This window comes from Podarcis muralis, chromosome 7 (assembly GCF_964188315.1).
Source record: "Podarcis muralis chromosome 7, rPodMur119.hap1.1, whole genome shotgun sequence".
Classification (NCBI taxonomy): Eukaryota; Metazoa; Chordata; class Lepidosauria; order Squamata; family Lacertidae; genus Podarcis; species Podarcis muralis.
This window is the reverse complement of record NC_135661.1, coordinates 38,219,120-38,233,450: the sequence shown is the minus strand read 5'-3', so window position 1 is coordinate 38,233,450 and position 14,331 is coordinate 38,219,120. Positions and strand designations below refer to the sequence as shown.

General features: G+C 42.8%; 1 protein-coding gene across 2 annotated transcripts in view; it reads left to right on the top strand.

Moving 5' to 3' along the window:
• Window positions 1-9,794, top strand: part of SLC6A2 (solute carrier family 6 member 2) — a 68,016-nt gene extending 58,222 nt beyond the window's left edge. For both annotated transcript variants that reach the window (XM_028740126.2, XM_028740125.2), the window contains 3 exons: window positions 1,148-1,315; window positions 3,350-3,421; window positions 4,311-9,794. In XM_028740126.2, the coding sequence (XP_028595959.1) occupies window positions 1,148-1,315; window positions 3,350-3,421; window positions 4,311-4,334 (264 nt within the window). In that variant the 3' untranslated portion in view covers window positions 4,335-9,794. The remainder of the gene's footprint in view (window positions 1-1,147; window positions 1,316-3,349; window positions 3,422-4,310) is intronic.
• The last annotated feature ends 4,537 nt before the right edge of the window (window positions 9,795-14,331 follow it).

Genomic DNA, 14,331 nt, shown 5'->3' with positions numbered 1-14,331 from the left:
ACTGCCTCCTTTCAGCCTAATCTACCACACAGAGTGGTTGTGAGGATAAAATGGGGAAGAGAACCATTTACAGTACACCACCTTGAGTGCTGGTGGGGGGAGGTATATGGATGTATTAAATTTATAAAATAAAGATCTGTACACCCCTTTGTACACCCTCCCATTCCAGCAACTTTGTTCCACTCCTCCCCTTCACTGGGTTTGACACTGGTCTTTTCTTACATATTTCACTTTCCCGTCCTTAAAATCGAGCATGTGTATATACTGTTCCTCTGTAGACGAGGTAAAGCCCAGCTGTGAGTCAATTGTAAAGCCAATTCTCTAAGGTGATTCTATCATATTACTTTTCAAGTGGAAGCATTTATAGGAAGTTTGATAAGCCGTTTGGTGACTAACGTAAGTGCCGAGAATTATTGTGTGGTCACTAATATGATTGCAGATAAATATTGTATGTTTATTTTACGCTAAACCAGTCATCTTCAAATTACAAAATAAGCTTCAGAGTTCTACAGCAGCCTTTGCTAACTTTGTGTCCACAGATCTTCTTGGATGACAACTCTCATCCTCTTCACCCAGCAGGGCCAATGGACAAGTGAGGACAGGAGTTGTCATCCAATAAGATCTGGGAATCCAAGGTTGGGGAAAGATCCGGAGGATGCAGGTAACCATAAAGACCACCTCCTTCCCTGCAGACGCTCCTGGGTGTTGAGAATGGCAGAGAAGGCCCTCTTGGTTGTTCCATTGCCCCAGAAGCATGGGTGGCGGCAGTCTGGAAGAGGGCATTCTCTGTGGAAGCCCCTAGGTTGTTGGACTTCCTCCCCACAGAGGTGTGTCTGACACCTTCATTACACAGCTTTCATCGTATACTGAAGATACACCACTTTAGCCTGGCTTTTGATACTTGAGAGATAAATATCTTAGGACCCACTTTATTTCTGTGATTGCAAATTGTTCTAAAATGCTTTTAACGTTGTGCTTTAATTGTTGTAAGCTGCCCTGGGACCTTAGGATCAAGAGTGGCTTCTTCTTCTTGTTGTTGTTGTTGTTATTCTGAGGAGACACCTGAAGAGTCTCCTTTGTTTCATCTTGGAATAAACATATGGTTCAAAGGAAATTGATTATAACTTTCTCCTCTTATTTCCCACAGTTTGTGGTAATAGCCAGCATTGTCACTTTTAAACCTCTGACCTACGATGAGTACGTCTTCCCACCCTGGGCCAACTCTGTCGGATGGGGAATAGCATTGTCATCAATGATCCTTGTGCCTGCGTATGCCCTCTATAAATTATTGAAGGCGCGAGGGACCTTTAAACAAGTGAGTGGCCAAGCAGTGAAATGTCATGGAAATGTTCTTTGTGAAATGAAAATCGCCAGTATTAAGCTAAGAGTTTGCTTTCTTTAATTCCACAAACACTTTTGCAGATAGGTGACCTTTCGGAAGCAGCTTTTAAGTAATTTGCCATTTCAAGAAGGGATTTAGGACTCTTTTTCTACTTCCTGTTCTGGAAGTTTGGAAGCTAAAACACCCCAGGACCTGACCTATTAAAGGACAAACTAGGCATGAGAGCCATCATCTCGTTTTCTAGCACGATGATAGCCAATTGGTGCCCTGCAGGTGCTGTTGGACTCCATTTCCCATCAGCCCCAGTCAATGTAGCCAATAGTCAAGGATGATGTGAGTTGTAGTCTAGAGCAGTGTTTCCCAACCTTGTGCCTCCAGATGTTTTTGGCCTACAACTCCCATCATCCCTGACTAGCAAGACCAGTGGCAAGGGATGATGGGAATTGTAGGCTAAAAACAGCTGGAGGCACAAGGTTGGGAAACACTGGTCTAGAGGGCACCCTGTTGGCTCTGCTAGCAACTTGTTCTTAACTTCAAAACATCTGCAGAGATTAGATTAAGGAGTGGAATTGGTTGAACGTTTCTTTTATGCTATTTCTATGATTTGAAATTCGCTCCTTGAATGTGCCGGGACTAATAGAAGCTTCAGACTGGGAGGGATGTGATTTCCATTAGGAAAAAAAAGTGTTGGGGAGAACCATTAACACCCACCCCACCCACCCCCAAGTGCATCCCTGAGTATCTATTTTGGCATTAAGTGGTATATCAGTGAATAAAACATGATAATAATGTATAGAAGCAAAATATAATGGGAAAGCTTTTAAGATATACTTCCTTGCCTTGGATGTGAAAATAAATTCTATTACAGAAAATGAGTTACAGGAAATTCTTCCACAAACCAGATGTGAAAATAAATGGGGGAAACCCTTCTCTGCAGTTTTTTCACACTTAAGTTGTTAATGGAGGCGAATCACTTGCAAAGTAATGGGAATGTGGCTTGAGCAAAAGAGGTCAAGACAGAGGTCAAGGCTGGGACAGACGCGGTGACAGTGACACTCCTTTTCCAAATTTAAATCCCAACTGCTATTTCAAAACTCTCTCTGTAGACCAGTGATGGCAAAGGGTTCTAGTTCAGTGCTAGAGCATCTGCCTTGCATGCAGCCCCCTCCAGGTTCAACCCCACAGGTAAGGATGGAGGGAAGCCCTATCTGAAACTCTGCAGAGCCACTGGCAGTCAGTGTTGACAATTCTGAGCTAGATGGACCAACTGTCTGACTCAGTATAAAGCAGCTTTCTATGTTCCTAACCTGTGGCTCTTCTGACATTGTTGGACTACAACTCCCATCACCCTGACCTGACCGTGCTGGCAAAGTCTGATGAGAGTTGCAGTCCAACAACATTGAGGGGCGGCACAGGTTAACCAGCACTGGTATAAGGATACAGAACCCAAAAGTTATCATATTTGGTTTATCTATACTTTCAAAAAGAGAGCCTTGGTTTCTATGGTGAAAAAATGTCTCCCATTATTCTGCATTGCAATTGCACTGTGCTCGCTTCCCAATTACCATCCCTAAACTGTGCAGAATTAAGTTTTGTGATCATATTAATTTTCCTGTCACTGCCATGGGAAAGCCTTCTCAGTGCTGTCATGTTCACTTTAGATGCGCTTCAGCCTTTCAGTAAGAAAGCATGAAGGCACAATTTTCCTTCTCTTGCTTTTCACTTCCCAGCATCTTCTATTGCAAAGCTGGTTCAAAGCAGGTTATGTTATTTGCCACTAAGCTTTCTGTGTCCCACTCCTGCCTTTTGTTTAAGGTGCTGTGGTGTCACAGAATCCTCACATGCAGCCAAAGATGTCTGTGTAACTTGTGATGTGTTTACTTCCGCACTAACTAAAGTGTGTTTTTATTGCTAAAAATAAAAATAGAAGAGCTTTATTCCATCATCAATATGCAAGTATAATTTTCCTTAAAGTGATTCTTCTCCTCTGCCTGTGCTCCTCTGTAGAGACTAGCATATTGCATCACACCTGAGAATGAACACCATCTTGTAGCAGAAGGGAATGTGCGGCAGTATAAGGTTTGTATTCTTCTCTGAACTTTATTCATTCGTAAATGTCCATTCCTTGAAAAGATGTAGAGTGGTACCTCGGGTTACATACACTTCAGGTTACATACGCTTCAGGTTACACACTCCGCTAACCCAGAAATAGTGATTCAGGATAAGAACAGAAATCAGGCTCCGGCGGCATGGCAGCAGCAGGAGGCCCCGTTAGCTAAAGTGGTGCTTCAGATTAAGAACAGTTTCAGGTTAAAAACGTACCTCCAGAATGAATTAAGTACTTAACCTGAGGTATCACTGTACAGGGTAATAATGTACATCAAACAGGAATATATGAATCACAAATGTGTATATGTGTACAGGTAGACAGATGGGTTTAAGAAACCCATCTGTCTACCTGTACACATATACACGTTTGTGATTCATATATTGTGATTCATATATATATATATATTGATTCTGAGCCATTGTATAAAAGTTTTATTAGAAAGAAAGCCCCTTGGATTTATGTAGAGCAGGGTAGCCAATGTGGTCGCTTTCAGCTGCTGGAGGACTACAACTCCCATCATCCCTATCATAGGCCATGCTTCCTGGGACTGATAGGAGTAGGTGTCCCACAACATTTGGACATCCTGATATAGTGGGATCCATGTTATTCTTGCAAAGAGCAGTTTGGACCTTTTTGCTGAGAAGCTTTCCAAACCCCAAGAAATTTGTAGTTCAGAGGCTGTACTTACTGACTGATTTTATATTTATTGCTCATTAGCCTTCTCTTCAGGTTTTAGCCCCGTGAAGTGGGCAGGGGAGGGAGGTCTTCATTATTGTTTTTGCTAGAATTTAGCAATACAATTAGCAACATCACCATAGTATTCAGACAAATCTTTTCTTCTTCTTTTTCCCCTTGCAGTTCCAGCATTGGCTATCTATATGATGATTAAGAAAAGGAAAGCCAGTACCTTATAAAGAGAAATTGGGAATACCTGTGAAGTCAGTGACAAAGCTCTCAATCATGCTTGGTCCTGGCAGGCTGGCACACTCCGAAGAGTATCTCCAGCTTTCTTTGGGCGAAGATTCATCATTCACACCCTGTCACACAACCATTCAGTTTGTCAAATGAACTTCCCAGACCATTCATTGGTTTTTGTTTAAGGTTTACAGGGTGGGTGGGGATTAACATATAAGTTCTCAGTGTGCTGATCTTGATCCTGACCAAAGCAGTCATCTTTGCTAATGACTGAAGCAAAAATTGGGGAGGGGGAGGGAGATAAAAATCAGTGTTCAGCTAAAGGTTGTCTTATCTGGGGGCAGAAATGTCAACAACATATTTCAAATGCTTGTTTCAAAGGGAGAAAATAGGAAGGTGCCTTATACCAAGTCAGATCATTGATCCATCTAACTCAATAGGGTTTCAGTTAGGAGATATTCCCAACCCTACCTGGAGACTCCATGGATTGAACCTGGGACCTTTGCATGCAAAGCAGGGGCTCTGCCCCTGAGACACAGCCTTCTCCCTTTAAAGTATGTCTGGCATTGGTCTAACTAGACAAAATTCTAGTCTCTGAAACAGGTATGTCCATCTGCAAATCAACATTTGATTGTGAAATCATAGACCCCAGTCCCACTGTCAAATTGCTCTTAGCATCAAGATGTCTCCCCCTCCCATGTTTGGTCAAGTGGGTGACTTGCTTAGGTAGTACTTTGGAACACTCCCATGTCATTTCTGGTGCGATACTTTTCTAAACAAAGGTGGTTGTCTTAGTTGCACATATCTGCCTTTCCTGGAAAGTGGCCAGAGTTGGAATTAGGTTCCAAGCTCTTGAGCCCTAATTGCAGAGAATCTTTGTGTGTGTGTGTGTGTGTGTGTGTGTGTGTGTGTGTGTGTCACTGGGCAAAATCATTCCCTAGTAGTTCCTGTGTTTTCTACACAAGTGGAAGTGGAGGACCAGAGAGAGAGAGAGAGAAGTAGTCAAATACTCTTGCTATGCTTTGTTTATACTTTGTGCTTTAAATACACACACACACACACACACACACACACACACACACACACCCCAAATTCATTATGCTCTCACACACATAAAATAAAAGGCACCACCAGCTGGCTGCATATCAGATGTGGATATGGTGGCTCCTCTGAATGGGTTGACCTATTCCACAAACCATCTTGGCAGTCCTTTATAACTGAAACATATAGGTGCTCCTTGCTGATATACCATGATCTATCTAAATTCTAATGATCTTCTGCAGAAGCTAGAAAGACAAAATTTGGTTAGTAATTTTTTTGGGAGGGGTGATAATCTAAAACACCAGTTTTTAAAAATTGATAAATTCAATAGCTTTTAGGGGTTTTAGTGCATGTCGCATAGGGAGCCCCCCAAAACCTGGTGGCTAGAATGTTGGGTTTGATGAACAAGGTAATCCCAAGGTCATTTGGACAAATCATTGGCTGAGTTGGTAAAGCTGTGCATGGGCTCTACCAATTTAGGCTTTTGTTTGGGGGTTGACATGATGTAATGTTCCACCATACCACCCCCAGCCAAACAGCTAAACAAAGTGCTTATCAACCTTTTTCAGCCCAAGAACTACATTCTCCCATGGACAGCCTTCCAGGAACCACATCCCACGGGCAGGCAGCAACCCGAGGATAGAATGAGTGGAGCAATGCAATTGGCTCTTACCTTTAACACAGTAGGCTACAGTCAAGCTACGTATATATCATTTTCAGAAAGGCAGCCAGCCCCTCACAACACACATTTCTCCATCCAGGAAAGCAAAAGGCATGCCCACGTCAGGGACACATTCCAGCCAAGGGAGATATGGAGCAGGGTAAGTGTAGCTTGCGGAGAAGAGAGTATAGAAGGACAATGCCCGGGGAAAGTCCAGTAGCTTTGAAGTTCCAACCAACAGAGCCTCTCTCAAGCCTTCCTGCCTATGACCACTTCCTGACCCCCACTTTCTCCCTCTTTCCCCTCCTTGCTACCAACAACAGATCTTAACTATCAGCATTCTACCTCAGAAAGTTCCTTCTCCTCCACCTCTCCAGCCTCATTTCAAGTAGGGTGTAGACACACTCATTTTCTCCTCCACCACCCATAATAAGTGAAGCCAGGCTTTCAGAAGTTATTTGCCACAGAGGAGGGGAAAATGTTGCCCTTATGTGGGGCTCTGGGAGCAGTATTTGCTCCACTGCATACTCTTCTACACATCTGCCCAGCACATTGATTTCATTTCAAGAAGTCCAATAGCAAGAAGTCCATCTGACCCCAGTGTGCCTTAACATCATGATGTGCTGTTTAGCATTAGCATGACATCCACACCAAATCAGACTGTTGTGCAATTAATGCACCTCAAACACTTTGAGTGTAGATGATTTATGATGTAACCCAGACAATACAAATCTCAATTCTTCACTTTTCTATACATTGCTTTCATTGTCCTCTCTTTTCATCTAACATCCCCTTGAGAGTAAGTGCTTTAGATCTGAGGAACCATCAAACCTTCTAAATGATTGTTTCAATACACAGTTGTTATATTAGTGCTGTGCATGAAGGGCAATTTGGAACTGGACTGAACCTAAGAATACCAAGTCACCCAGCTTAGTATTAAACAAACCTTATCCACATGGCCAAGTGCCAACGTCGTGTCTCCCTCTAGCAACACTGGGGAGGGAGGGAGACCAGCTACACTGTTGAGGACACGGAACAGAAGCTTATGGTAGAGAAGACCCAAATATGCTCAGTTTGGGTCTTTCCAAAGCCATGTGCAAATCCCAGTGTTGGACCGATATTCATTTGAATGGAAGAAGTAGAGGCACTTTTGACAGGGAACACCTTCCAAGACCCACCTGTTCTGTTTTGTTTTCCATCTTTAAGATGGATTCTTGGCAATAATTTAATTCTGAGTGTTTCAGCAGGCAGAAGACCAATAACTTTATGACTCTGTGGTCACAAATTGAAGTCAACACGAGTCTACACAAAGTCAACAACTTCCCCTTTTGGACTCAATATTTAATTCATTGAAGCAGTATCAGAAATAGCATTTGAAAACCGTAGCAGAGGATTATGCCTTTGTGTTACCTCAAATCATCTTCACAGATCTTGGTGTCATACCCAAATGAATCTCTGGAAGAGTGTGCAATGCTGGTGAGGGGAGCCTGGCTGTTGTTGAGACTCACCTGCTGCCAGTCTTTTATGTACCTGTGGATCAGCCTTTCAAAATTATAAATGATCTGCTTCCATATATGTGTATAATGTACCTGATATCCGGGATCCAAAGGGTTGTTTTAGCCAGGCTCGGTGGGATTTTTGACTTACTTTACTTTGAATAGCAGGAATGAGTTTCACATCAAATTTTCATAAGGGTAAATTTTCACTGTGAAAGTTGTCATCTCAGGGTGAGATGGAGAGGGTCACCTTCTGCAACTTGCAGTATTCTGTATTTTTTTCTTCTTCATGCTGGTTGGCAGCTGGTTGACTTGCAAAGAGGTGTAGCAGCACACACATAGCAATACACACACACATACATTCACGAAAAGAGTTCCCAACTTGTTTTGGCTCAGCACTAGCAAACATCCATACTCATGAATTATATCCAACTAAATTCTGCTCAGAGTAAATCCATTGAGACTGATAGACCTATGTTAGTCCTGTTTGTTAATTTCAATGTGTCTAAACTGAGTAGAATGAACAGTATCTACAAATGCTAATGGTCACCTGCCTTGAAGCTCTCTACGGTTTCAGAAATGGACATGGATTAACAGAGGTGAAGAGAAGTAAAAAAAAAAAAAAAAAGCCCCTTGAATGTGCATACCTAATTGTGTCACCCTTTGGATCCTGGCTCCTATGATCTTTTCTCAATCATGCACTTCATTCTATTAAAGCAGGAACCTTTTCCCAAATATTGCGCAAGTATCTTACACCATATAGTCTTTTCAAGTTTGCCTTACTGAGAAGAGCTTTATAGTTAGCATTTACTTGGTTGCTTTCCCCCTCTCCTTTTGCTTAATTTGTAATGCCTTTTTATAGCAAAAGGTTCAATAAGGGTACCTCTGTGTATATCAATATTTTTATCAGTTTTTTTATTATTTTTTCATAAAATGAAAACAAATGTATATTGTAAAATGAAATGTTTTATGCTTTTTATGTGGGAAGCTCCCATCAAACCCAATCTGATTAGCCAATCTAGTTAGATCTGGGCTAGCAGGATGGGTTCGCCTTTTTTGATTCACAGTGTAATGTGATAGAAGGAGAATAAAGCATTGGCATCAACAGTGTTGTGATCTGCAGTGCAATATTCTCCAAAGATGCCTTAATCTGATAGAGGAAGTCATGTGTATTTGTAGTCTATATTCTCCAGAAACCAGAGAGTATTTTTGTGTGTGTTTATTGGGAAAAAAACCTATATGTAACCAAAATTGGAAGTGAGGATGGAAAACCTAACCCATTGCTTTGATCTAGCTTTTCATGTATAATCTGCACGCACAAAACACTTAGGCTCAGGTTCCCATTAACTGAGCCGCCAGTGCCCCAAAATGCATGTGAGTCCTTATAAATCATCTCCCTTAATGGAAATGATGGGGGGGGGGGCATTCTAGGTAATCTTATGTATTCATTAAAAAGCACCCGCTTCACTACTATAATGGACAGAGCACAGGGCTTGGAGCTGCAATGACTAAGGTCCAGATCTCTTCTCAAAGCAAACTTGGTGGCCTTGGGCATGGCTCTTGTCTCTCAGGCCACAGGGTTGTTGTGAAAATAAAAGGTGACACCCCCACACACACACCAACATCTAAAGCGTCCCACAAACCCTTTGGAGAAGTGGTGGAAGACAAATCTGAGTAACAGATTCATCCATCACTGGATTGGGGCCAGTTTGTTATTGAGACTCTGTGGAACCTGAAAGACCTCCAGGGACATCTTTGGATTCTTCTGATACATTAATTAAAGATGAATGAGAGCTCACTCATCCCCAAAGGCGTCAATCTCAACAGAGTACTTGATATCACAAGAAGGTGTGTACAACTGCCCAGGAAAGTCCTGGAAGATTCACAGCTCTTTCCATGGGCTTCAGCCCTCTGTAGGTGCAGTCAGCAACAGTTTCCTTTTAACACAGCCCTGTTATTACTTTAGGCAACTGAAAAGCTCATCTTATTCTATTCCCTTCCCACTACCCGTCCCCCATGAGAGTAGGGACAAAGCTGCATCCCTTGGTATGGAACCTGGAATAGCCACGTCCCCTATAATTATGGACTTAAGTGTGATGTATGCACTGGTTGACTATATTCAAGATGTGGGTCAAGTTGTTGAGTGTGAAATATTTGTCCTCTTTTTTTAATGTCCTCCTATGGGTCACTGTAAATAAGAGTCAGTGTTTTTGTTTTTTTGGTTTGTTTTTTTTTAAAAAAGCTGTGCACTGTAAATGTTAGGGGATTCTTCAAATATTGTGTTACAAAGTCTTATTTAAGTTGACATAGAAATATGCACTAAAATGAAGTATATACAATAAAGAGTATCTTCTGTACCAATAAAACTGTTTTGCAAGGTGTTGTATTTTACAAAATAGTGGTTGTGATGTTCTTGAAGGCATCAGTGAGGTTAGATTACTGCAATGTGTTATACGTAGGATTGCCTCTGAAGATGGTTCAGAAACTTCAGCTAGTGCAAAATTCAACAGCCAGGTTGCTCACTGGGGCAAGACGGTTTGAACATATTACACCGATCCTGGTCAAACTGTCCTGGCTATCAATTAGTTTCTGGGCCCAATTCAAAGTGCTGGTTTTGACCTATAAAGCCTTAAATGGCTCAGGACCACAATACCTCAATGACCACTTCTTTCCATATGAACCTACCCAGAACTTGAGATCATCTTCTGAGGCCCTTCTTTGTGTGCCTCCTCCATGAGAGGTCCAGAGGGTGGCAACACAAGAACAAGCCTTTTCTGCAGTGACTCCCCATTTGTGGAATGCTGACCCCAGGGAGGTTTGCTGGGTGCCTTCATTAAACACCTTCAGGCACCAGGCAAAAACATTCCTTTTTAACCAGGCCTTTGGTTGTTTGACATCCAGTGCCCTTTCAAAATGTGTTTTTAAATCTTGATTATGTATTTTGTGTTTTTATATTGTGGGTTGATGGTAACTGTCATCCAGAACATCTGGAGGGCGCCAAGTTGGCTACCCCTGAGGTAGGTCTTTAGTCAGAACCAGCAGAGTTCTTCTAATGCTCTTTCAAAGGCAATTCCTGTGCTCTTAAGAGGACATACTCAGGGTCATTTAATTTAGCTTTGCCTGATAGGGTTGCTATGCACCTGGAATTTCCTGGGCATACCCAGAATACTGTATCCAAAAGCAATATTTGGGCACAAATCAGACTCAAGCTTCATAATTCATTGGCTGGGAATATGAACCTCAGTTACCCAGAAAGCTCACTTGGAATACAGGGTGGTTTAAAAGAAATTAAAAACCCATTAAAACTCAATTAAAATTGCACTATCTGTGGAGCTCCAGAGCCAGCTGCCTGACCAGTCGCCATGTTAACCAGAAGTCCCAGGTTGGAATACAGGGTGAGCATTGTAACTCCCTGCAAGTTCATCATTTTGAGCTTTAATCCAAACCAGAGAGTAATCCCTTGCACAATTGCTTACCTGTGCTCCAACTTCCCACCCTCTACTTCTGAATCACCAGAAACACTCCCCTTCCCAACAACCTGCTTAAAGTGATTCTGACTGGGGTGGGGTTAAAAAGGAAGTGGGTATGCCTCTGCCCACTCCCATCTCCAATGCTACTACAGCAGCACTCCAGGCACCAGGAGAACTGGGTGAGTGCAATTTCCGCAGTGCTCCCAAAATGTGTCTGGGTTGCTGGGAAAGCTAAATTTCCCAGGCATCCTGGTGTGAAGTCCACTGCATTGCCAGTGCCAGGCTTTCTTCCACTGGAGCTTCAACAGAAGTAGCACCTTTGGAGTAAGTGAACATGAGTGTGGCCAGCTCAGAAGTGAGCAAATAGGTTTTGGAGGTTCATGGAGTAAGTGGAACCAGACTGTATTATAGACCCTTGCTCTGGGGTTTAACACACAGTATTTTAGAATAAGCCAAGCTATTGCCTGATCATCTACATAGTTTTACATCGGATAAAGCTTACACCCACGCCATACATTTAAAGCACTTTTATAGCAGTGCAACAGTCATGCCTCCCCCCCCCCAATAATCCTGGGAACTGTAGTTTTTTAAGGGTACTTAGAGTTGTTAGCAGACCCCCTCACAGACCTACAATTCCCAGCACCCTTGACCAACTACAGTTCCCAGGATTCTTTGAAGGAAACCACAACTGTGAAAGAGGTATAAGGGTGCTGCAAGTGTATTGTGTAGTGCAGTGATGGCCAAACTTGGCCCTCCAGCTGTTTTGGGACTACAATTCCCATCATCCCTGACCACTGGTCTTGTTAGCTAGGGATGATGGGAGTTGTAGTCCCCAAACAGCTGGAGGGCTATAACTGGTGTAGTGTGACCAAAGGAAACAAACTTGCATGAGTCTTTGGATCTTATGTGCACACACCATTAGTCTTCACTTTAGAGAGACTAAGGCAGCACAATCCAAAGCACATTTATTTGGCAGTAAATTCCACTGGGGTCAGAAGGATTTATTTCTGGGCAAAGATGCTTAAGACTCATTACACTTCAAGTATAGCTTTTAATGTCTTTAATTGCTCTCCTTAAGAACTGGAGAGAATGAGAGCAGAATGAAATAAATGTTCTGGTTCACGGAGGATGACGACGAAAATATGGCGAGTACCACTGTCGCCACAATAACTATGGATTAATTCCAAACATCTGATCCGATGACAGTGAATTATATTGAAGGGAGGAAATTAACCAAAAGGAACAAGAAATGGCTTTAAATGGTCCAGCTATGCTAGCAAATCACAATGGAAAGAAAAAGCACAATCAGTTGCACAGCTGTGATTTTGCACAACCCATCATGAAAGCTTGAGTTTAAGTGATGGCTATTGGTTATGCTTAGCAAGCTACTGATCCTCATGAATGCAAGGGAAAGCTCTTCATTTAAAAAAATTGCTAAAGGTTTTGCAAAAGAAGAGTCTGAGCAAAGAGTGGTGGTAGGAGTTGCTCGCTCATAGCCTTCTTACCTGGAGATGTTTGTGCCAATGCATGGATGTCCAGGGGGCAGCCACAGAACTCTGCTTCCCATTCATTCCATTGACCGTCCTTCCTGTGAGTGAAAAGGGCTGTCACAAGGCAATGCCTTCCCCTGCCTATAGTTTTCTATGGCTGTATAGAACCATGGTCCAATAAGAACACAGGACTATTGTCAAAATTTTCTCCAGCACTTCCTTCTTTTCCCCACCATTCTCCATCAATTAATGAGGAAAGGGAATTGCATTTGAACATAATCATTATTATGGGAGATAAAATCTCTGTGAAATTATCAAGGGTCTGGTACAGGGCTTTTGTCGTACTTAGCTTACTTTCAAGGTGGGCTAGGGTACTTGTGGGTGTCCTGCCTTTCAATTAACAAATCATCTCACCAGTAGCCTGTGCTCTGCAGGATTCTTGGGTGCCCACATTTCAATTAAAGCTCAGTGAAAGATATCCTGGGGCTTTTTCAGATCAGTAAATGTGGGCAGCTAGGGAGGCTGCAGGGTGCCAGGGTGCTTACTGGGAAGGAAACACACATGCCACTCTTGGCCACTCATGGAGCAGAAGTATCAATGGGTACTAGTCATTATGGCTATGTTCTGCCTCCATATTTGGAGGCAGTATCCTTCTGAATACCAGTTGCTGGAAACCACAGGAGGGGAGAGAAGAAGAAGAAGAGTTTGGATTTGATATCCCGCCTTTCACTCCCTTTAAGGAGTCTCAAAGCGGCTAACATTCTCCTTTCCCTTCCTCCCCCACAACAAACACTCTGTGAGGTGAGTGGGGCTGAGAGTGCTCTTGTGTTCAGATCCTGCTTGTGGGATTCCCACAAGCATCTAGGTGGACACTGTGAGAACAGGATGCTGGACTAAACGAGCCATTTGCCTGGTCCAGCTGGCTCTTCTTATGTTCTTATGCCATGATAAAGTTAGCTCAAACCCCAACACCTCCCCAAAGTATATAATAATCCTTAAGAAATTCTCAAAGGGCCTGAGAATGAAGCATAAAAATGAAGCCTCTTTCACAGAGGAAGAAACCCTTCTGAGAAACCAGAAGACAGATTTGCACACAGGGCAACAGATGAAGTTTTGAGCTCAAACACAAGCATGAAGACATTTCAGAGCAGCGCGTGTGCGTGCGCGCGCACACACACACACTTTGCTGCTCTCCAGCCCTGTGCTCAGTCTCACCTAATTATTTTTCTAACTCACAGGGAAAATGGGGTTGGTTTTCACTTCGCTGGAGCACTAAGAATAAGGCATGTTTGTGTGTAGCTGAGCTAATGCCAAGCCATTCTTGGGCATCTGGGCACTAAATTAGAGTATGAGGTGAATGTCAAAGCACACAAGGAAAATGAAGTTTGGGTAGGAGAGAGAGATTTGTGTGAAGTCATTAATACCTTGCAATAAGGCCAGCTGTGCTCTGCATTGCAGAAGGAAGACTTCAGGAAGAAGCTCAAAGAAAAGACTTCAGAACTTAACTGTACTGCAGGGGTGGGTAACTTCAGATACTGAAATCTCCACACCATTCCATCTTCCCTGGCCTATTGTAGTTTCACAGCCCCAGAACAATGTGGCTCCAGCCCATTTGAAGATTGCTACTGAAAGAGTGAAAAGACAGCCAGTTTCTCTAACCTCAAGCCAATTTCCCCCCAGGTTTGGAGTGAGCTAGCTGCAAGGTGAACAATCTTACAGACTTTAGGTTGAACCAAAGGAAGCTGGGAAGCTTCTCTGCAGATAGATGCATTGGCTTCTAACCAATTCAGCTTGAAACATAGCCTT